The sequence below is a fragment of the Megalobrama amblycephala genome, linkage group LG2 (assembly GCF_018812025.1).
Source record: "Megalobrama amblycephala isolate DHTTF-2021 linkage group LG2, ASM1881202v1, whole genome shotgun sequence".
Lineage (NCBI taxonomy): Eukaryota > Metazoa > Chordata > Actinopteri > Cypriniformes > Xenocyprididae > Megalobrama > Megalobrama amblycephala.
This window is the reverse complement of record NC_063045.1, coordinates 47271615-47294209: the sequence shown is the minus strand read 5'-3', so window position 1 is coordinate 47294209 and position 22595 is coordinate 47271615. Positions and strand designations below refer to the sequence as shown.

At 36.3% G+C, this 22595-nt stretch overlaps 2 protein-coding genes across 3 annotated transcripts in view; both read right to left on the bottom strand.

Moving 5' to 3' along the window:
- The window catches only part of cltca (clathrin, heavy chain a (Hc)), a 39583-nt gene extending 23574 nt beyond the window's left edge, over positions 1-16009 (bottom strand). Inside the window, exons 1-6 of one of the 2 annotated variants that reach the window (XM_048181562.1) lie at positions 15703-16009; positions 4927-5134; positions 4575-4577; positions 983-1251; positions 559-720; positions 69-182 (exon numbers count right to left, since the gene is read on the bottom strand). In XM_048181562.1, the coding sequence (XP_048037519.1) occupies positions 69-182; positions 559-720; positions 983-1251; positions 4575-4577; positions 4927-5134; positions 15703-15744 (798 nt within the window). In that variant the 5' untranslated portion in view covers positions 15745-16009. The remainder of the gene's footprint in view (positions 1-68; positions 183-558; positions 721-982; positions 1252-4574; positions 4578-4926; positions 5135-15702) is intronic. The other variant, XM_048181563.1, reaches the window with a different exon arrangement.
- Positions 16010-17604: 1595 nt separating this feature from the next.
- On the bottom strand, positions 17605-21718 carry btg3 (B-cell translocation gene 3). The gene is made up of 5 exons (XM_048181648.1): positions 21561-21718; positions 20434-20640; positions 20167-20304; positions 19882-20083; positions 17605-18266 (listed from the first exon to the last, which is right to left on the bottom strand). Exons 2-5 carry the CDS (start codon positions 20604-20606, stop codon positions 18054-18056), a joined length of 726 nt encoding a protein of 241 aa, XP_048037605.1. The 5' UTR covers positions 20607-20640; positions 21561-21718; the 3' UTR covers positions 17605-18053.
- Between the last annotated feature and the right edge of the window lie 877 nt (positions 21719-22595).

Genomic DNA, 22595 nt, shown 5'->3' with positions numbered 1-22595 from the left:
AAGATTTTTTAAAATATTTTTGAGAAAGAACGAACGAAAGAACTGGAAAAGACCAAGAAACCACATACCTGCATGGCCACAGGGAAGTCATTTTGCGCTTCTGGAGGGAAGAATACATCCACAGCTTTCTTTGGAAATGGCTGGTTGCCGGTCGGTGGTGTCCCCACTTCAATAATGTGAAGCTGCATAGTGAAACCTTTAGTTAATTTCATGTTGTGAAGTAATACACACATCTCAAAGTGCTTCAAAAATGATGCAACAGATGTAAGTGACAAATTAAGTGTTCATCAACAATTAGCTCTGGAAAGTAATTAAATTAGGTGATGTTTAATAATATTAGTAACATGAACGTCTGAAACTAAAACTAGCAAGCTACATGACCTCTTCCTCAAAAATGGCAGTTTACACCCAAAAAAAAAAAAACTGTCCAGACCACTTCCTTTTTTTCTTAGACAACTGAGTTAGGAATACTGGTAATTTAGTCATTTATGCATCACTGCTGAGTAAAATGTTTCTAGTTATTGTAATTAAATGCCATAAAGACATGTGGAAACGCACCTTTCCTCCTGCCTGACCCCGCACAGCGAAACAGAAGAGTGTGGATTCTTCTGCATTTCCCTCCATTTTGAACTGGCCAAAGGCTGCGGCGTGACCCTCGATAGGCTGTGAAACCTTCCTGTCAACCGAGTACAGCTGCATGGCACCAACAACTCTGTTTTGCTATAACAAGAAACAGAATACTTGAGAGATCTGGAAGAACACCTTTGTTTTTCTTTCAGTCGAATGTTGGATATTGAATCAAAGGAATTAAATAAAAAATGAAACAAATTACAGAAAAAGATTATGAATTAAATAATTTGAATGAAAAAGAAATAATGAAAGCATATCGCAATGTGAGCATGTGTATGTCTACAATAACAACAATTGTGTGCATAATTCTAGACCACAAATCATGAATGATCATTTAAAATGATTATGACACCTGAGCAGAAATGCCAATGAGCAGCAGCCACTTCTGCTTGGCATCGGTGCGGTAGTTGATGATTTGACAGCCTGCCAGGCTGGAATGTCTGTCAAACACTTTGATCGGCTGAGAGTCTCCCTCCATGCTCCAATGATAGACGGCATTATCGGTCACCAGGGCGACCGTGTTAAGAGAGATCCACTTCCAGAAAGTGACATCATCAGTCATGGTGTGGGCTTTCATCTTACTCTTCATCTCGATGTTAAAGATCTGAAGGGTTTTGGCAGCTGAGAGGAATAAAGGAGAAGTGTCATGTAGAAGACATTTTCACATTTACACACATAAAACAATTTAATTAGATTACAAAGACATCAGGGTAGAAATATTGTCAGTCATGGCTGGAAGTGCATCAGGCAAGCCCACCATGACAGCTCATTCAGCAGTTAGACAAATGAAGCCAAGCAATCAAAAAGCGAGTGTGGAGAGAATTTGTGAAAGGAACAATTTAGACATCTCAAATCAAACACCAGAGATTGATTTCATCTTAGCACAAGACTTACTGCACACACATTGTGAATGGCGAATAATGTGTGTTATGGGAAAGGAAAACGTGGCGGCAACTCACCTGATTAACTTCCAACCGATTATTCATATAAACACTAATCTATGTGGTGAATTACTTCCTTCAGGTTACAGTTAATCTGATCTTTGTGCACAGATACAATTAAGACAAGGATTACAGTATAATGCAAAGGTCTCTAAAGTCAACATGAAATGCACCCCTTTTTACTTTAGCAATGTGGTTTCACTGCCGAGGCAGCCATTTGACCAGGATGTGGAGGTTGAAGGTCAAGTTCACCAAAAAATTATAGATTTGTATAAATTGTATAATTTAAAGGGTTAGTTCATACAAACATTAAAATTCTGTCATTTACTTACCCTTATTGTTGTTCCAAACCTGTATGAGTTTTTTTCTTCTGCTGAACTAAAAAGATGATATTTTGAAGAATGTTGATAACCAGACAGATGATTGTGGCCATTGACTTCCATTGTAAGGAAAAAAAATTAAAAATACAATGGAAGTCAATGGCTACTGTCAACTCTCTGGTCATCAACATTTTTCAAAACATCTTTCGTGTTGAACAGAAGAAAGAAATTTATACAGGTTTGGAACAACATTAGAGTGAATAAATTACAGAATTTTCATTTTTTGGGTGAACTATTCCTTTAACCTTAAACATTAATGGAAACCAATGTAAAATGATTGCATTAACTACAGGTAAGCTTTGAGGAAGGTTATGCACAACAGTAAACCAAAATTATACCTAAATATTTGGGACTGGTTAAAATCTCCTCTGTGCCCAAGATGATGTCAGCAGAATATTGTTGTTTCAAAAACATTTTAATTACTTACTTTTTGTTTAATAAAACATATACAAATAAAAAAATAGAAGCAGGAATGTGTATTAGGAAAGTTATGGTCAAATTTTAAGTTCATCTTGACTTCAAACAGCTGGTCAGATCTATTTTTTCTGTGCTGGCATTACTACAAGTTGCGATGAAAGTAGTGACAGATCTTTTCTTACACATCCAGGTGAAACAGATTATCGAAAAAGATAAAGTTGGGCAGGGACTTGGTTCAATCTATCAGTTCAATGGATTTGGATTGCATTGCATTGGAGTCAGATCTGAATGCGAGCATACAAGTCAGGGTATAGACAGCCTATGATTAGAAAAATCTGGCTTACATAATCAGAGAGAAGTCTCATTTACACAGAAAGATCTAATTCAATAAAAAAAAAAAAAAAAAACATTATGCACGAATGAATCATTAATACTAAGATCAATGCATTTTGAAAATGGATCGATTTCATGCCGACTTTGAATTTTCAGTAGAACTAGTGTGAGATTGCAGGCTGCTGTGAAGTTGATTGCTGCAGAGGTCAGAATTTAGTCTATATGCATCGACAGAAGCAAATTAACAGGCCGTTATGGATATGATTCCCATAATACAACCTAACACTCAAATCACATGGCAAGGGTGGTAGCGTGAGCATTACAGAGTGAGAAAGGGATAGAAGGGATTTAAATCCACATTTAAGACTGTCTCAATATAATAAGAGAGCAGGAAACAGCACTATAGTCCTAAACACACTAAACAGAAGAAGACAAAAACAACATCTCAACATAATAATAATTATATGTCAAGGAGCTCAACTCCTGCTTTTGGACATCAAACTCAATATAGAGTGTCGTTTCAACCTAGCTCTAACCTGAAAGCCTTAATTGGTTCATATGATTGATATGAAAAAATCTGATTTAATAATTTGGATAGTCAGCCCTAAAGATCAGCAAATCAGATTTATATGCAGTGAACAAAGGCCAAAAGCAAAACTGTGCAAGTCTACATCACTCCAGACAAAATATTGCTCGGAAAATGTGCTAGTTGATTCATACAGGATATTGTGAATCCAAAATAGGCTAATAAAATGGTTTGTAGCCATAAACAAGCAATCAATCTAATTTTAAACTGCAACAGTGACTGTTTTGGCTCTCAAAAGCAAGCTATTCACTGCTCTTTTTTCCTCTATTGAAAAGGCAAAGCAAACAGGTTTGATGCTACAAATAACACCCTTTAATATATCGATTACAATTAAACCATGCTAAGAATTGGAGAGATGACTCTGAAATAGCCATTTGCACAGCATGACAAAACTTTCAACTCTACAGGAGGCACTAAGCTTAGTGCTAAAAGCTATTGATATTTATTTAAACATCAACCATGACACTGATACAATGTTAGTCACACTATAGCTACCTAAACACAAGCTGCATAGTGACTAAAACCTAATGGACTATGAACTACCACAGGAACCATAAAACTATGAGGCTACCTTTACCCAGGTCATTTATATGGGCATATTGAGACATTTGATGTTAAGATTACAAAGTGAGGGTGGAGGAAAGGACTCAATATGGCAAGCGTTTAAAAAAAAAAAAAAAAAAATTTGAAATTAAATAAACAGAAAAGCACATGTATGCCCAACAATATTTCAGACCCCAGGAAGAGAAACTGGATTACTTATGTCTACAGAAATCAACATGATGTGAAAATTCAAGCTATGAATTTTGTGAAAGTCGAATCCCGTTTAGCCGAATTGGGTTAATTATGTGGTATATTGTTGGCTAAATAGTCTTTATCTATGTAAACAATATCAGAGAGATGCCACGACATGTTTGCTTTACATTCCCTATCATGGCTTGTATTTGCATGAGGCCTAAGTCCGAACCTTGAGCCACACCTCTCCTATATTTACAATGGCAATATTGTTGATTTTCAAACTGCCGTTGTTCTTATAACACATTAAATACAACCAAATATTTCAGCTTTTAAAGTTTTAATGTCATAATAATGGAAGCATTTCTTTGCGAAATGGACAGGAACAATGTATCCTAAAACATTATTTAAAACATTTCCTGGCTTGAAGTGGAGGCTCTAGAAACACCTACACACAAGGTTAAGCAATGAGGCCAAACAATTCTACATGATGTTCATTTTAGAAACAGGATTATAACTTTCACAAATGATTGTACTAAAATATTAACTCACCGTCTGCATACACATGAGAAAGCAGCAACAAAAAAGGAAACAAAACAAAAAGACAAAGCAATTATGGCTGCATGACAAAAAATACACAACATATCATGTTACCGTAAGCTAAGATGTAGACTATAATGAGGAAAATGCAAAAAACATTTGCTCCAGAAATTGGTCTAGTATAATTTAAACTAAAAAGGAACTGTGTTAATGAATGAATCTAAGAAAACAACACACTTAAGTTCTAGTTTAAAACAACAATTGGTTTGGATCAGTTCTACGATTCAGTTCAGCTAAAAATGCAGTACTCATTACAATTAGGTTAATACGGGTATATGTGGCTCTAATAATCTACATCTCCTACCTTTAAGTGCAATAACTTTGCTTGCAGGGTTCATGATGGCGCTGTCTGCAGAGATGGGCCTGCGGATGGGGGTGTTTGGGTCCGCCATGTCGATGATCACCACCTGTGCCTGTTCTCCGACCTTCTCCCGGACACAGATGAACTTATCCGACTCCATCGTCAGCGTGCTGAACCCGATGTTGGCCGGGTTGATCCCCAAATTTTGGAGCTAGGAAAAGTTTTTTAAAATTTTATTAAATTTGATATAAAAAACAACACTGAAAAAACAATTATATGATTAGTGAGTACAATTCCCATTTTAGAAGTGTATACAAACAAGAACATGTCCTTTTCAAGAGCCATGAATGAAATCATCACACATGGGGATTACTAAATGATAATAGGTTTCACTCTGACCCTGTGAATTATTATAAGAATTGATCTTCAAGGAAAAATCAATGACTGTGTATCACACACTCCTGATTAAAATGGATCCAAGGCGTAATTTACAAGGGGCACAACCACACCAAAGAGTAACAAAAAGAACTTTGTTCCAATGTAAAAAAGTGCTTTTGTAATCACAAAATTTCAGCAGTAGTGGTGTCTTTTGTTGCTTATGAGATTAGCAATACTTTTTCACTTTTTCACCCACTCCACTAAGCCAAACACATGGTTTCACTGTCTGAAAAGGCCTTGAGAAATTTATCTCAGGGACTCAAAGAACAGATACAAGAAACAGATACATTAAGTAACAAAATGTGGTGAAAAACTGTTAAACACTATTCTTTTTACATCACATGTAATTTTTTTTACTGTACACATCAAATGTATGTTTTTTGCACATAAAAACTTTGAATAACTGTATAATTTAAAAACAGTAAAAGGACATTCCCAGAAGTCCGAAAATTGTTGCGATTCGCAAGTCACCAACAAGCTAACCTTTTTACAAGCACACAGAAGCAACGCATCTGGAAAGATCAGAGGAGGAGACACAAAAACACTTGAATCATTTAGTAAAGCACTTGAACATCTGCAGTTTCTCTCAATTACCTCAGATTTAAAAACAGCAGGTCACAGTATTTTTCTTGGCACAAGCTGCTCAACATATACAGCAAGACAACAGCAAATACAGTGTGAACGACGCTCGGGACAGTAGACGGAACGGTCACTTGCTTGATAGGGGCCAGTGCTGTAGGGTGTGCGTTATATATCGTCTATGATACTGTAATTGTTGATTTAACGATCTGACATTATCGAGTATGTCCCTCACTTTACAAAAAAACAAACAAAAACACACCCGTTGAGTGCACGCGTGCACTACGTGACGTAGTCTAGTCGGTTAGACTAGTGCGCGTGCATATTTAGAGTGCACGCTTTCACTGCATGATTTAGTCTATTAAAATGCCTTTATAATGCCCCCAGAACTCAAGATAAGGGGCAAACATACATGTTAGACACCAAATCGTCTGTTTTGCTCTATTTCGCCAACAAAAATAGTTCCAAAGTCCACGGCATTGTTTTGCATCTTTGAGCAACACTTAATGTATCAGCCGTTTGAATGAATCGGTTGAATCTCAATGATTCGCTCATTAACAGTGATTTGCTGCCACCTACTGGCAGGTTTAATTTCACATTTAAAATGTCTAATTTCAAATAACAGTATTTAATGTTTTATATTTTCAACATTAAAAACATTTATGCATCTGTTACTGCTCTTGACTGATTAACTTTAATAAAGTTTAATCTATTCTATAGTTGTACATTAGATCACAATTTCTGTACCTGAAAATCTCCTGCTTAAACCTACATGAAAAACTTGTGAAAAGCACTGTTTATTTTATTTATACGTTTGTTCTGTTGTATTTATTTGTGCTATTACTCGTAATTTGATTATTTGTTACCATTTTCTTACTTATTGTTTATTTTTCTAACAATATTTAAAATATAAGTTAATCTAGCTTTTGGTGCATAACCCTCTTTATTGAGGTTAAATGTAACAAAGACAACGAAAACAATAACTATTTTACTTATTTTATAGGCCCATTTTCTTGTTTTTTACTTTTACTAATTTTTTGTTGTGGGGCCAGTGAAAATTTTGGTGGGGCAAGTAAAAATTTGAACCACTGGCCCAACCGGGCCAGTAGAAAAAATCCTTAGCGTTGAGCCCTGAAATAACATCTAACACTATCTTGCAGATTATAGACCTTTCACAAAATAAACGGACATAATTATCAAGTAATATCTGCCTTTTAATGCTTATGGCTGATGATTTTAATTTGATCAGTAATCAAGCGATAAATATCAGTGGCATCTCTACCCACTAACATTTCCTGTAAGGCCACTTTGGGAACATACCAGGTAATACTCAACATCAACAATGAACTCATATCCGCTAATGAAACATGTTTCAAAGCGGGTTTCAAGCCATTAAAGAGACACTATCTCAGCCTCAGGTCTTAACTATTAGAACTAAACCAACCATGACGAGACTCAGGTATAAGTCAATTAGAGACAAAAATAAAAGTCAGTGGGACGCCAGCTAAGCAGCACCACACCAGCTGCCTTAGAAGTCTGAGTCACCAAAGTTTTGGTCAGAAAGACTGACCCTGAGATGGATAATAAGATCCGCACTGATCTTCACACTAATAAATGCAAATCTTTTCTTGTACAGTAAATTAGTCTAATTCTAACTTGTCTGTCTTAGACGGTATGATTCACACCATATGACCAAGCACCACATGTAGACGAGAAAATGCAGAGACATCAAATCTGAAAAGAGACTTACGTTTGAAATGGGTTCAGAAAGGAGCAGAGGAGGAGGATTTAGTGTAGGAGACATCTTGAATTCAGGCATTTTCAACTATACTGACAGCTGCTTCTGAAACGACTCTTCTAATACAAAGTCAGATGGCCGAAAGGGTGAAGTTGTAACTTTATTTCTGATGAGCAGCCAAAACCCAGCCTTGGTTTTTATCAGCCGCCAGACAGATCTCGAATACCAGTAAGCTCAAACAGAGGCGGCAGTCGAGTTTGTGACACAGATGTATCGCCAATCACAATTCTAATGTTTGAAACCATGCACCAGCTGCCTCACTCTGAATTACGGAGATCAGAGCTGACAGCTGGACACACAGGGATGAGAAGCCGTGGTCTTATGTAACATCACCTACAGCACTCAATGAAAAACTGTGACACAAATGAACCGTGATGCTGTACAGGAGGAGTCCTCTGTGACATTAACAATGGTTAGTGTTTAGCAGTTATTTCCCTATAGTGCCAAGCTATGCTCCCACTACTATTTGTTTTGTCTAAAATCCACTTATGTTTTTGCTTTGCATTTTGGGCTGACAACTGTCTCAAAAAGCATACATGAATTAAAGCCGACTTGAAAGTACAAGGACAAATTAAGGACAAATTTGCCAGATATTATTATTAATGCGATATTATTTAAATAAAGTCATGTGACTACAAAGTCTATATGGCTGCGGAAAACTTGGAATATAGTGCATGAATCATTTGGACTACATTTAAGATGGCTTTATGATGATTTTTAAGAACTTTTTGAAACTTTGACAGCCCCTGGTCCCAACCCACTTTTTAATAGTACAGAAAACAAAAGAGTGAACCTAAATCAGAACTTCTCCTTTCCTGTTCTACAGAAGAACGTCATATGGGTTTGAGATGAAATGAGGGTGAGTAACCAATGACGTTTTTAATTTTTGGGTGAACTAAATTACAAGAGCCTTGGATATCTAATATAGAGGCTGGAGGTTTAAAAAACAAAAAAACAAAAACAAAACATCACTGACTCTATAATTATTAATAATTATAAAACAATTATTAAAGAGGATGGCAAAAATGGCTTGGGAGATTTGTACTTTAATTTGCTAAATACTAAATTACTAAACTAAGAAAATAAATATTGACTAAAACTAAAGAGTCAGTTGCCTTTAGCAGCAATGAAATGCTGTATCTTTGTCTCATGCTGCAGTTTTCAGGCCTAATCAAAGAACAGGAAGGAACAGGAAACACATTTTCTAGGAAGAGCTCAACGGAATTAGCAGCACCTTTTATCAATGGGTAACGGACGCAGACACACCCGAAGCCACACCCACATTCCTTTGTCATGTGGCACAGAAAGCCACATCATCACTAGCTGTAAGCAAGAATTGTGAAATGAAAAAATAAAAACCAAATGATATAAAATATTAAAAAAAACACATTAAATATAATATAACATGAGGCTAATTCTGAATTTCCATTCAAACTGAAAAACAATGTTTAAAGCTATTTTCATGGCAGTTAAAAATGAAGTAAAAATGATTATTACATACATTTAAAAAGGAGATAAGGGATAAACAGACAAAACAAAATTTTTACAGAAAAATAAAATAAATTATAAATATAAAACATGGCTACTGAGAGAACAGTAGACTGCTCACGCACATTTCTGTGACCTTTCTTACTGCATCTCAAAGATGACATCACATATGATGGCGTCACTGCTGAGCAGGGAGTTCTGATTGGCTGAGGGGAAACTCTGCCCTTGCAAGCTCTCATAACGTAATGAGAGAGTGTGAAGCAAACGTAAAGTGAAAGAGCTCTCTGCTGTAGCGTCAGCCTCAGGCCAAGCGTGATTCATCCACAGCATGTACCTGCTGCTTGCTTCAGTGTCGTCACAGACATGCCCAGAAACTAACCCTCTTTCCCATTAGGTAGTTCATCACTGTCCAGCCTCCAAGAACATGCTGCGTAGCTCGAGAAACATCTATTCAAAAATAGCTGGCCAGTTCCTTACTGGATCTTTGTGGACATCTCTGGTCTGTGCAAAGGAGGATGTGATACTGATTTTATCCTGGCAAGGAATTTGGATCAATAAATGCTAGGTAGTAAAAGGAAAGCTGCTCTTTTTGTACCAGAAAGAATTCAGTCTAAAGGAAGATATTGAAGGTGAATATTACATTTTAAAATATATATTAAGTCAGATATGAGCAAGATCTAATATATGCTACAGGTCAAAAGTCTGGACACGCATACTCATTGTTTATTAATTACTAAAACAACAGACTATTCTTTGATCTTGTATCCAACTTGACAATGAAAAATAAATCATTTAAAGCACTGGTCTCAAACTCAATTCCTGGAGGGCCACAGTCCTGCACGGTTTTGCTCCAACCCTAATCGAACACACCTGATCCAGCTAATCAAGGTTTTCAGGATTACTAGAAACTTCCAAGCAGGTGTGAGTTTGAGCTGGCTGGAGCTAAACTGCAGAGCTTTGGCCCTCCAGGAACTGAGTTTGAGACTACCGATTTAAAGCATTTGAGCATAAACTTTTAAAATGATTCGATATTTCAATCGAATGTGGTAGTTTGTACAGCTTGGTAAACTCAAATTTGGCAATGGCATATGTTCATTAACAGACAGACACTCTAGCAAACAAAATGGAATTATCAAGCAGTTGTTTGAAAGCATTGACAATATCTCCCCAGTCTGCTAGTGTATATTTGACTTCCCAATCCCATTTTAGACTGTTTATTTTACAGTGGTTAGATAAAGATCAGTGCTGTGAACTAAAGGCAAGATAGGAGAGATGATAGTATGAACAACAGATGAAGAAAGAGAAACGGACGTTAGCTGAATCATGCCTCCTAACAGTGCATGTATATAGAGATTTCGTCAAATAAAAAGATTCAGATGCAGAGTGAGTTTGGGATCAGTACAATTTTTTTTTAAAGAAATTAATTCATTTGGTCACTTTAGATTAGGGTCCAATTCTCACTATTAACTAACTATAAACTACGACTATTGCCTCAAACTCCTAATTACTCCTTATTAATAGTTAGTAAGATAGTTGTTAAGTTCATGTATTGTAACAATAGTGAGAATTGGATCCTAAAGTGTTACCAATCTTTTATTCTGCAAGTAAGCATTAAATTGATCAAAAGTGAGAGTAAAGACATGTATGATGTTACAAAATATTTCCATTTCAAATAAATGCTGTTGTTTTTAACTTTCTAGTCATCAAAAAACCTGAAAAAATGTATCACTGTTTTTACAAAAATAATGAGCAATCCAACTGATTTCGACATAAGAAATGCTTCTTGAGCACCAAATCAGCAATTTAATGATTTCTGGATCATGTGACTGGAGTGCTGAAAATGGCTGCTGAAAATTCATCTTTGCCATCTCATAAATAAATAAATTTAAAACATTAAAATAGAAAACAGCTATTTTAAATAGTTATGATATTTTACTGTATTACTGTTTTACAGTATTTTTGATCAAATAAATGTAGCCTTGCTGAGGCATAAGAGACTTTTTTCAAACTTAAAATTTTATCTTCCCCAAACGGTACTGTACCTACTTATTTTACAGAGGCAAGATCACATGCATGTAGAAATATACTGTATTATTGCTAGCTTACTCAGATTAACATGGCAAGTGTGCATGCAGCTACACCTACATTGTTGATAACTTACATAACGTGGTCCCATTAGGACATTAAACTTGCCTCCCTGCTGGCACTTTCACTGACATTACCAGTGTGGCATCCTGCATTAAACCTTAAGAACAACCACAGACACTTGACTTTACTGAGTTAACTTGAGTGGTTTTCTGTTATGCTGACCTACACTACTTTTGAAGTGTTCATGCTTTTCACACATTTTAATGGTCGAGCTTTGCTTTCACAAATCAGGGCGAGTGAGAGAAACGCGTAATACTTGAAGTGTCAAGAGCTTTGTTGGGTTTGAGCAGATAAATTCAGCACGTCATTTAAATTCATGACTTTTTAAAGCTGTCAGCACATTTTTTTCTCCAACCTCCTGTGCTCACTTAACCCCTTTCCTTCTCCGTCCAGGGAAATATGGCACCTTGCTCAGCACAAACCCCTTGTGCCTTATGACAGCAGGAGGCTCGGGGAAGGATACGCAATATGCTGAGGCTTGCATTACACTGCCATCCTTCTCCATAACAGGAAGCTGGAGCCATTGTGCAGAAAGCTAAATCAACATGTTAAAAGCTGTGACCATATGACCATAGGTGGCATGTGACCAGCCTAGCAGGTTCAGTGTGGACAGCAGAGCGGGAAGTGAACGGGAAAGGGAAAAGAAGGAATGAATTCCGAGTTCAGTCAGTGCTGAGCAGTTCAAAATGGATAATGGATCTCCAGCTACATGAGACAGTCATGTGTGATCAGCAGGGTAGAGTTCAAAGATCAAATGCATTCACAGGGCTTTAAGGTAACGTATTAAACAGCATCACATAAAACAAACGAAATCCATCTGAAGATCATCTGACTTGCCCCTGTATAATGCTTATTATGTTACTCTTAAAACCAACGTAATTTACTCAAGTGATCTGCTTTTAAATCAATGCACTACAGGTTATCAGAAACAACTAATTTGCTGCACTGCACTGATATGCAGTGCTAATGTGCTTAACTAATGTGCAGCCATGCTTCCAGCATTCAATGAATATTATACATTTCATTCAATTGAAAGTTGTTGCCTAGTTTTTAGTTTGCATTGCTTAGGTAAGGCAACTGCAAAGTGATATTTCTGAAAACAACCTACATATAGACCTACTACCCTTAGTGTTGTCAAAATTATGGACCGCGATACCAAGTTGGTACTGAAATTTTAAAAATATGATGCTTTGAGCGCTGTTGAGCAGATTCGTCACGCGCTCATCAGATATGTCTGCGATTGGCTACAATGATCAATGCTTCAATAACATGTTGTAAATGGACATCAATGATGTTCTTCACTGAGCGCTTACACATGGAAGAGTTTGAAAGCAGGTGTCTATCATCAGACAGGTCCGCTGATAGATGCCCGCTTTTCAAATGCTCCTCCTCCCAAAATGCATTCAAACACTTCTATGTGCTTTCCCGTGCATTGATCATTATAGCCAATCACAGACATATCTGATGACCTTGTGAATACAAAGGCCAATCAGAGGTGTTTAATAATCTCAAAGCGTCATATTTTTAAAGTATCAGTACTGACTAGCGGTCGGTAGTTTTGACAACACTGACCTTTTATACCTGAAATCATTTAGTAAGGTATATAGTAACATTTACACTGCAGGTCTTGATGCCCAATTCCGATTTGTTGACTATATCCAATTTTTTTTGACAACCAGCTTACATCTTTACAGATATCGTAAGCTTAGGCCAGAAAGGGAAAAAAAGACAGATGCAGAAGAAATGATAATACAATCTTTAAAGGTCAGCAAAACATTGGTCTCTCAAGGCCAAAAAAAAAGAAAAAGAGGGGAGCCCTTTTCTCGCAGGCTGGGCATCGAAAAGAGTCACGTGATCACGGTTGGTTGACGTCATTCGCCACTGTTGCTTTTTTCAATGACGTACAACTCACGTTGACGGGAATATCTAATCTGTCCGCTTACTTGACAGACACGTGGTATGCACATACCCAGTTAAGATCAGATTTATTTCCACTTATGAATGAGGCCTGAAACTGATGTGAGAATATTGGAATTCTTGTTTTTTTTTTTTTCCTGCTTACATGTTCGTGGGTCATATCTGACCTGTGCCACATAGGAGGAAAAAAATCGTAATTGGGTCAATGTAATGTAAATGCGGCCTCAATGATGTATATGGAAAAAGTCATTAACATACCAGTCTTTATACTATTCATTTGGCATCTAATTGCTGTGCCTTAGAGATTTCAGCAAATCGAAATAAGCAGCTCTACTATGTGATTTGGACTACACAAGCAGGTTTTGTCTTTATGATACTATCTTCCTATTCCTACTGACTCCTGTTGTATTCTTACCATTAGCTGGCACTTCACTGGAAAAATGCTGTTCCACATTTGCATTTCATGAAGTGAAAATACCAACTAAGGGCTTCAGGCTCTTTTTGGTCATTATGCTCTTTGCACTACTCTGCTTGGGATCAGTATCCCAAAATATGACAAATTTTGACAAGATATGTAGTATGGCATGCCTAAACTAAAAACACATTAAAACACATTTCCGCCACTGATAATGTCACTGTAAAAAAGAATTGTTTTAATTTAAAAAAGTGAGTTACCTGGTTGCCTTAATTTTTAATTCATTGAAATAGAATGCAAAATGTAATGTTATCTGAAAAACATTAATTATTTAAGTTGATTTGACAAAAGAAAAAAATGTTGTGATAACAAATAAAAATAATTCTGAATGTTCAGTACAAAAAAGACAAATGTGCATAGACCATCTACAAATTTTCTTGATAAAGCTCTAATCTGATTGGCTGCAATGTTATTTTAATATAATGTACTATTACAGTGTTTATTAATTTTGAATTAGCATTTTTTTTTTATTTTAAATTAGCTTTAAATTTTAGCAGTTTTGTGCACGTCTGTCTTTTTCACTCGTTTTTTTTATATTTCTATTTTATTTTAATTTATTTCTGTTTTAGTAATTTTAGTACTTATTTAGGTTAGTGCCAATACTATTTTCTTTTAGTTTTTAACCTAATATATACATTTTAAATTTATTTCAATTAACTAAATCTATTTTAATAGTTTTAGCTTAGGTAACAACAATAACAACAACACTGAATGGCAGACTTTTCAATTGGTCAGCCTGGAGTAAAAATCCTGTTTGGTGCCAGTTAAATACTACAATTGTATTCGAGAATTAAATAATCAGTCAATAGCACGCCAAAGTTTGTCACATTAATGACATCTAATTGTGTCTAAACGGGTTGTTCTAGTCCAAAATAAGCTGTGGTGTAGACAATTACACAAAATTATGACAAATGACAAACACCATTACAGGCCAGACACAGTGCAAATATGATGCTAAACAATACCAAATATACCCAGCAGTAGGACTGTTGGTCATAATATGACCTATGTCAAGGACACAAAGCAATAATACACTCAAAAAAAATATTATAATTATAAACCCAAAACGTCCATTATAATTGTAAAGACAATGTTTTAAGATGCATTACAAGTATAACTGGTGACCAAAATGAGTTACACCAAGCCACTAACGTGACTGAGAGCCTCAGCTGATATAGTATTAACAGATAAAAAGTGACAGCAAAGCAATGTATGAGTTCAGTGCAAATAAGGAATGGTTGCAGAGGCATCATGGGACCACACACACGTCTATAGGTGGGGCATTTTACACCTGCTACCTGCAGCAGGTAATCTCGACACCTCAAACAAAAATCTGTCTTATTAATACTCCAGGAAATAGGGTATAAAACAAGACTCAATCTCTTCTCTTATATACAGTGATTCATTTCACTAATTAAGAGTCCAAGTTTTCCTATGTAGATGACACACACACACACACACACACACACACACACACACACACACACACACACAAGGACACGACCAGAGGCCAAGACAGCTGACTAGTGTAGATAAGATGAATCCAAATCTCAATATATTCTCAACACAATCACTTTAATCTTCCTGCCGTAAACCATTTCCAAGCTACATTATTTATAGTTTTAATAAACTACATTCGAATGACTTGGCCAAATCCTCTTGAATGATCGAACAATTATACCCAAAAAGGCTGTCTGGGAAGGCAGGTCACTAGATTTGTATTTTTTGTGACACAACCAGTTTTTAATATTCAGCTGGTTAACATCGCCAGTAGCTAAAGCTAACTGCTACTTACTACAGCTGATGGGAGGTCATATTCATCGGCGAATGGGTTACTACGTCTGTTTATTAAAAAAAAAAACACACTGATGTTTTCACTACAAGCGCATAATAAAATAAACGAGAACCTCATTTAAAGATGTTTCAAAGTCCTTACCTGCAGGTGCTCCTGGAATCTGATGGGCAGGATTTGAGCCATGATGATGGTGGTTCCTCTTCGCTTTCCTCTCTAATTCCTGCTATTATCTCTGCCCAGTCTAAACTACTCCAGAGCCGGGAATGAATGGAGGTGGTCTTGTGTTTTTTGGGGGGGCAGATGAACCGGGAATGTGTTAGGTTTCTCTAGTCGCCCGTTGAATGTAAATGAGGCGCTTCAACTCCAGAATGTCAACCGCCGCTGAGAGGAACTCTAGAAACCTGCAATGGCGGCGGAACCCGTCCGGTGGAGAAACGCACCGGAAAGAGACGTAGATCTCAATGGAGGCGGAGGGATACGAGCACTGTAGGGAAGAGGGATTTTTTGTCCGTTTGACAATAAAACGCAAGTAAAATACATGTAGGGATATTGTGAATGTGTTATACGTATTTTTCTTAACATGGAAGAACTTACTAAAATAAGTTTTAGCGTAAAGGCTGAGGGTACTAGTTCTTTGCGAATCGCCCTTTGCTTTTTGCCACATCATTCGTCCTCGTGAATTGACGTCAGTTCCGATATTATTTCTTATGTCTTATTTGTATATTACAGCAGGGGCGTTTCATCAGTACTGGGAACAGTAGCCTGCGAGTCGTTTTAATAAACTTAATAAAGATATTTTTCGTCGCATGCAATTTAACAATAGGATTCATTTGCAGGTGTGGTGGTCTCAATTAATTGTAAATAAATCGCTTTTGTTCTTTGTGTTGAACGTATCTCATGTTTTACTGAGTGAAAACCACTCCGAACGATTCAGTGTGCGAGAGATCTGTCCGAATCATTCAAACTGAATCTCGATCTGTTTCTGTTTGCCGAACGATTTGAGCAATTTATAGAAAAGAACCGACTCAAAAGAATGATTCATTTGCTAATCAGGTAACGCTAGCTTTAGAAAACGAGGTTGGAGATCATGTCTGTTTTATTTACTTGGCAACAAAGATATATATATATATATATATATATATATATATATATATATATAGTATTATTTTCAATATGTGCATCTATTTTTTGCAAGTCTAAGCAAAAACAGTATATTACCCATTTAGGTCAAATACAATCAATTGTGTGTGCGTGCGTGTGTGTATATATATATATATATATATATATATATAAATAATACACAATTTTTCATTAATCTACTATAAATGTACCACATACAAATTGTGCAATTGTAAACAGCTCAACCACCAATTAATTCTTCATCTTTGTAATTCCAGAAAGTGGACAAGTGCATTACAAAACACTATAATATGAAATTAAGGAAGGTAATGCAATATGAAATATACTTGTAATGAAGCACAAATAAAGATGAACAATGCACTGTGACAGCAACCTATTTTCCCAAGCACCTGGTTCATATTGGATGCACACTATAGTAATGTGAAACAGACAAGGGTGTGGGAAAAAGGCGAAGTGAATTTGTTAAGCAATTCCTCTCGAGTCTGTAATGGTGGGGCTGATAGCCATGAATTATAGTCATTTCCTCTTAAATTTGGTCAGAGTTTGTGAACAGTTTGCTCTGCTCAGAAGAAGGTGTGGCCAGCATAGTGAACTTGTTGATCTGAATCATAAAAAAAAAAAAAAAAAAAACCACACACATCTGCACTGCTTGTGTGTCCATGACATTTCCATACACCACAAAACAGAAGCACTGCTTGAGAGAATGAGCCTAATAAAACTATACAATGAAACAGTATTGCAGTTCTATGCTATTTAATAAAAACAACTCAAAGATATTGTACACCAAGACCTTGATGGCTGTGCCCTATTTAAAGAAAACGTGAAATACTATGCCGTACTGCCACCTAGTGTTTTTCTAACCAAACTACAAAAACAACAGTGACATCAAATAATCAAAACCAATTTGTATTACTTGAAAATGTTTTTTTTATTGTTATCCATAATTTAAGTGGTCTATGCAATACATAATACTTTACTGTGAATAAATAAAACATTTGGTCACTGAAACTATGACAAAAACATGATGTAAAGTGTTATCAAATGATCCCATATAACATAAATACAGTACATATCTCCATTACCATAAAAATTGAAATACTTGAAATTCCTAATCCAATATATACGAAGTTTACCTTATACACGTTCTATTACAAATAATCTAAAGTGCAAACAGTTACTGTTATCTTTCTTTAAAAAATAGACCAGTCACAAATTCAAAAAACAGTGACAACTACAAAAATACACTTTTAAAAAATTTGGTCAGTCATCTTAGTGGTAACTTCAAAAAAACCTTTTCAATAGAACACCCCTCACATTGACACCAATGAACTAACATACTGTAGTAACAGTGGTCACTGAAGCTGGTGTACAAAGTTGGAAGGGCTGCCCCAGTAGCCATGCTTGCTACGGTAACCCTGCTGGACCCAGCTGTGCGGTTTAAAGGAATGGTTGGGTCTGCAAGGGGGGCGGATCATGTAGTGTGGCCGCTGAGGGTAATGCCCTTTCCCTGGGCCAAATTTCTTTCTTGGTAGAGGATTCCATACTGGGGCACTGGCATATATAAGCTTTACAAAAGAAAGAGATGAAAGAAGAAATTGATATAAATGGTACATACATGTGCATTGTATTTCACCGATTTCCAGATGAAACCTTTTTAAAAACATCTTTCAAAGGGATAATTGACCCAAAAATGAAAATTCTGTCACCATTTACTCACCCTCATGTCATTCCAAACCCGTAAGACTTTCGTAGGAAAAATATTATGGAAGTCAATGGCTACCGTCAACTGTTTGATTACCAACATTCTTTAAAAGACCTTCATGTGTGTTCAACAGAAGAAACAAACTCATATAGGTGTGGAACAACACGAGGGTGAGTAAATGATGACAATTTTCATTTTTGAGTGAACTATCCCTTTAATGGCATTTCTAAATAAAACTGCTGCAAGACAGTCAGTCCGTAAAAAATGTAATAACCATACAATATCTTTCAAGTTTGGAATCAGTAGATTTTATTTTTTTTAAATGCAAGGACACTTTAAATTGATAGTATTTATGATGTTACAAACGATTTCTATTTCAAATAAATGCTGTTCTTTTGGACTTTTTTATAAGAACCCTGACAAACTAAAGTTTCCACCAAAATATTAAAAGGTTAGTTCACCCAAAAAATGAAAATTCTGTCATTAATTACTCACCCTCATGTCGTTCCAAACCCGTAAGAATTTCGTTCATCTTCGGAACACAAATGAAGATCTTTTTGATGAAATCTGAGAGATTTATGTCCCTCTAAATACAGCTACGTGATTACCACTTTGACGCTTCAAAAAGTTCATAAAGAGACCGTGAATTGAGTGGTTTAGTCAAAATTTTCTGAAGAGACTCGACCACTTTATATGATGGACAGATTTAATTTAGGCTTTTATTCACATATAAACATTGATCAGCGAACATAAAAGCTCAACCAAACTTGTTTGAAGCACAGGAACAAACCTCTTCCTGAAGCTCAAACGTGCCACGTAACATGAGAATGAACCTCATTGGTTCTTGCACGTCAAGCAAACATGCTTGAGCTTCCGTTTACCACAACTGATGTGTGAGTCGATGAATGTTTATATGTGAATAAAAGCCTAAATTCAATCTGTTCATCATATAAAGTGATCGTGTCTCTTCAGAAAATTTGGACTAAACCGCTCAATTCATATGGATTAGTTTTACAATCTCTCTATGAACTTTTTGAAGAGTCAAAGTGTCAGTCGCATAACTGTCTATGGAGGACCAGAAAGCTCTCAGATTTAATTAAAAATATCTTAATTTGTGTTACAAAGGTGAAGGTGAGTAATAAATGACAGCACCAATTTTAATAATAATAAATTTTCAGCACCAAATCAGCACTGAAAACTAGAGTAATGATGCTAAAAATTCAGCTTAGTCATCATAGGATTAAATTACATTTTTAAATATTATAACAAAAAAAACTTATTTAAAATTATAATAATATAATATTTTGTAATATTACTTTATTTACTTATCCATTTTGATCAAATAAATGTCACTTGGTAAGCAGAAGACACTACTTTCAGAAACAGGAAAAAAAAAAAAAACATACCAACCCCAAACTTTTGAACAGTACTATGCCTTTGGCAATCAAGGCAATACAAATACATTTAGGACATTGTACCTGGTATGGAGAGTGGTTGTGGAAAGGTGGGGTGTACTGGGGCTCTCTGCAGCTGGTGTCCTCATCCGAGGAAGATCCGGAGTGGTAATCCGACGTGACCCTCTCCACAGCGCTCGTCACCTTCTTTGTCACATCCTCTTTATCATCATCGTCATCACTTGAGAAGGTGGCCACAGTGAAACCATGATTCCTCTCGCCATACCTGCAGCCATTTCAGAAGTACAGATTTGTCAAAAAACAAACCAGCAGAGCAACAAACAGTTGTAAAGAAGTAGAAAAACTCACCTACAGCACACCTCTCCAGGGTCAACCCAAAGCGTGAGCTCCTTAGGCAGACCAAGGTCTTTGTACTGCACTCCACTCTCAGCACATGCTCGGAACAATTCAGCATCCTCTTTATGGAAGCGGTTCACTCTGATGCACCTACACAGGATACATTTATAGCTCATTTTAACACGTGAAGCATCACATGCATTGTGTTCTGACTAACTGTAAATCTAAAGAACATGAGATCTCTGTCATTAACATGTACTGCTTATCAGACTGAGGCACCTGAATGCTTGGCCCTTGCTGGGGTTGTCTGGATACCAATGACCCTTGTACTTCTCCTGTAATGCTACAGTTAACCGCTCCACAAACAGGTCCACCTTGTCTGCATCCAACTTCTCAGCCTTCTTTATCAACCGCTTCAGGAAAAATACAACCGCTGCTATTTCTTTCTTCATTGTTAGCTGTTTAGCTGAAATTCAGGTCCAACTTCTGTGAATGCAAATACAGACTTATAAATACACCATAAATACCACAACAACACTGTGATATTAATGCATTCTCATGAATATTATTGTATAATACAAAATAAATTAACCAAAACATTTGGTTAATAAAAGACTTTTAATAAAAGAAATGCAGCCATAAATAATAATACACATCAAAAACATCAATCTACGCATGTACCAGAATCATAAGCTCCTAAGATCTTGGCTGTCTATGGACACAAACCCTAGAGAGCACTACAACAAGTGATTAACATAAAGCTGGTTGGTCAGACGGCGGGACAGAACAGCAGGATGGCGCGCTAATACATCACGACCGTTTGAAAAACAAGACCATGACAGAAATGACCATTAGTCGAAGGACCTTAACATCACCAGTATATATAAAAACACACTCAATCTTATTTTTTTAAACTGAATTACATTTTCATAATTATTGTATACTTTTAAATATAAAACACTAGCGCATAATAAGCGTCATATAACACACACACACATATATATATACATATATATATAACAAACAAAAAAAAGGTATTAATGGTTATTGCTCATTATACAAAAGCTTATTTGGAAGACTGTTAGTACCAGAGGTAAAATTTGTTTCGCTTTCCCAACTGGAATTTAATAAGTAACACGAGCTAACCGCAGCGGTCTTATTTAAAAGGCATATTAAAACTATACTCCATTTCCATATTTAATAAATATTGAAATAATTATTACAACCTGAAACTAGCTAGCCTAGCCGAAGTTAACGTGGCCTCGATTCCATTTTCAGTTGGCTTTTCTGAGAGTTTCCTTTAAAACTAGTTATTTTTTAAATTATTTTTAATGTAATATTTGGAGCTTATAAACATATTACTTGTATGCGAATTCGCTACCTTACTACAAACAAGAAATACTGACCTTGTTTTCCTTTCATCCACATGTGGACAACTCCTGCTGCCTGGCGCACTAGACACTTCCAGATCTGCTGCTCCGCGCGAATACGATGACGTGACTTTGTCTTGTGCGCATGCTCAGAGGAAGCGATTCAGGAGTCGATTCTTTTGAGTCATGAAACGAAAGATTCATCGATTTTGGCAGAGGGTGGAGAAGAGCCGAGCACACACATAAATAGGTGCGGGTTGGAAGGGTTTTACTCTGTAGATTTTACCAATCAAACAAAGTAATCAGATTAATCAAAATAAATATGCAATATTTAATTTTCTTTTTAAATTTTGGGAACAGGAATTATAAAGTAAAGACTAGTGTCCTGTCACTTCACTTCAATGAGAACTGTGAGCAGTTTTATAAGTTGGACAATGGCGCCCTCTAGCTTGCAAAGTGATGTTATAGTTTGCAAAGTGCTTGATGAATTGTGATAGGGTGTCTGTGTTTTGAATAATTGACCTATCCACTCAGAAAGAGTATACCTTTAATTTTAACATGTGAAGCACATGTTGTCAGCAGGAAATATCTATATCAGGGTATCCACCGTAGTGCTAAACTGAGGTGGCACATCTTGTCAACAGGAAATACATATCAGGATGTAGCTACTCTCACTTCACTTCATACACTTCATACCACAAGGACAAAATAACATTGCAACCTGGACTGCATGGAACTTACTAAAAATAAAAACATGACACAGGGTTTTGTGTATAGGGGTTATTGAATTTGCTCCACTCCAGGTAAAATCAGATCAATCAATCAATGTTGCTTTAAAATAAAAAATAAAATAAAAAAAATGACACAAATCAGGGTTTTAAACTGTACAAGTTATACATGGTTCACTGGAATAATATTCTAGAATAATGAGTTTTGTGGAGGTGACTGTTAGCTGGATGAAGATCACTCTGTACTGAATACAGCAGCTCTCAGTCTTCAGGTCAGGGTGCAGGATAAGGTCAGACGCAACACTGACCTCTACAGGCTGTTGACAGGATCTCCATGGACAAC

What these genes read in the sequence shown, in the direction of transcription:
- btg3 (XM_048181648.1), bottom strand. Translation starts at nt 20,606, where the DNA reads ATGAAGAAAGAAATAGCAGCGGTTGTATTTTTCCTGAAGCGGTTGATA. An exon ending in AGCAAGGGCCAAGCATTCAG is followed by an intron (nt 20,305 to 20,433) that starts GTGCCTCAGTCT and finishes TATCCTGTGTAG; the next exon opens with GTGCATCAGAGTGAACCGCT. An exon ending in CCTGGAGAGGTGTGCTGTAG is followed by an intron (nt 20,084 to 20,166) that starts GTGAGTTTTTCT and finishes AAATGGCTGCAG; the next exon opens with GTATGGCGAGAGGAATCATG.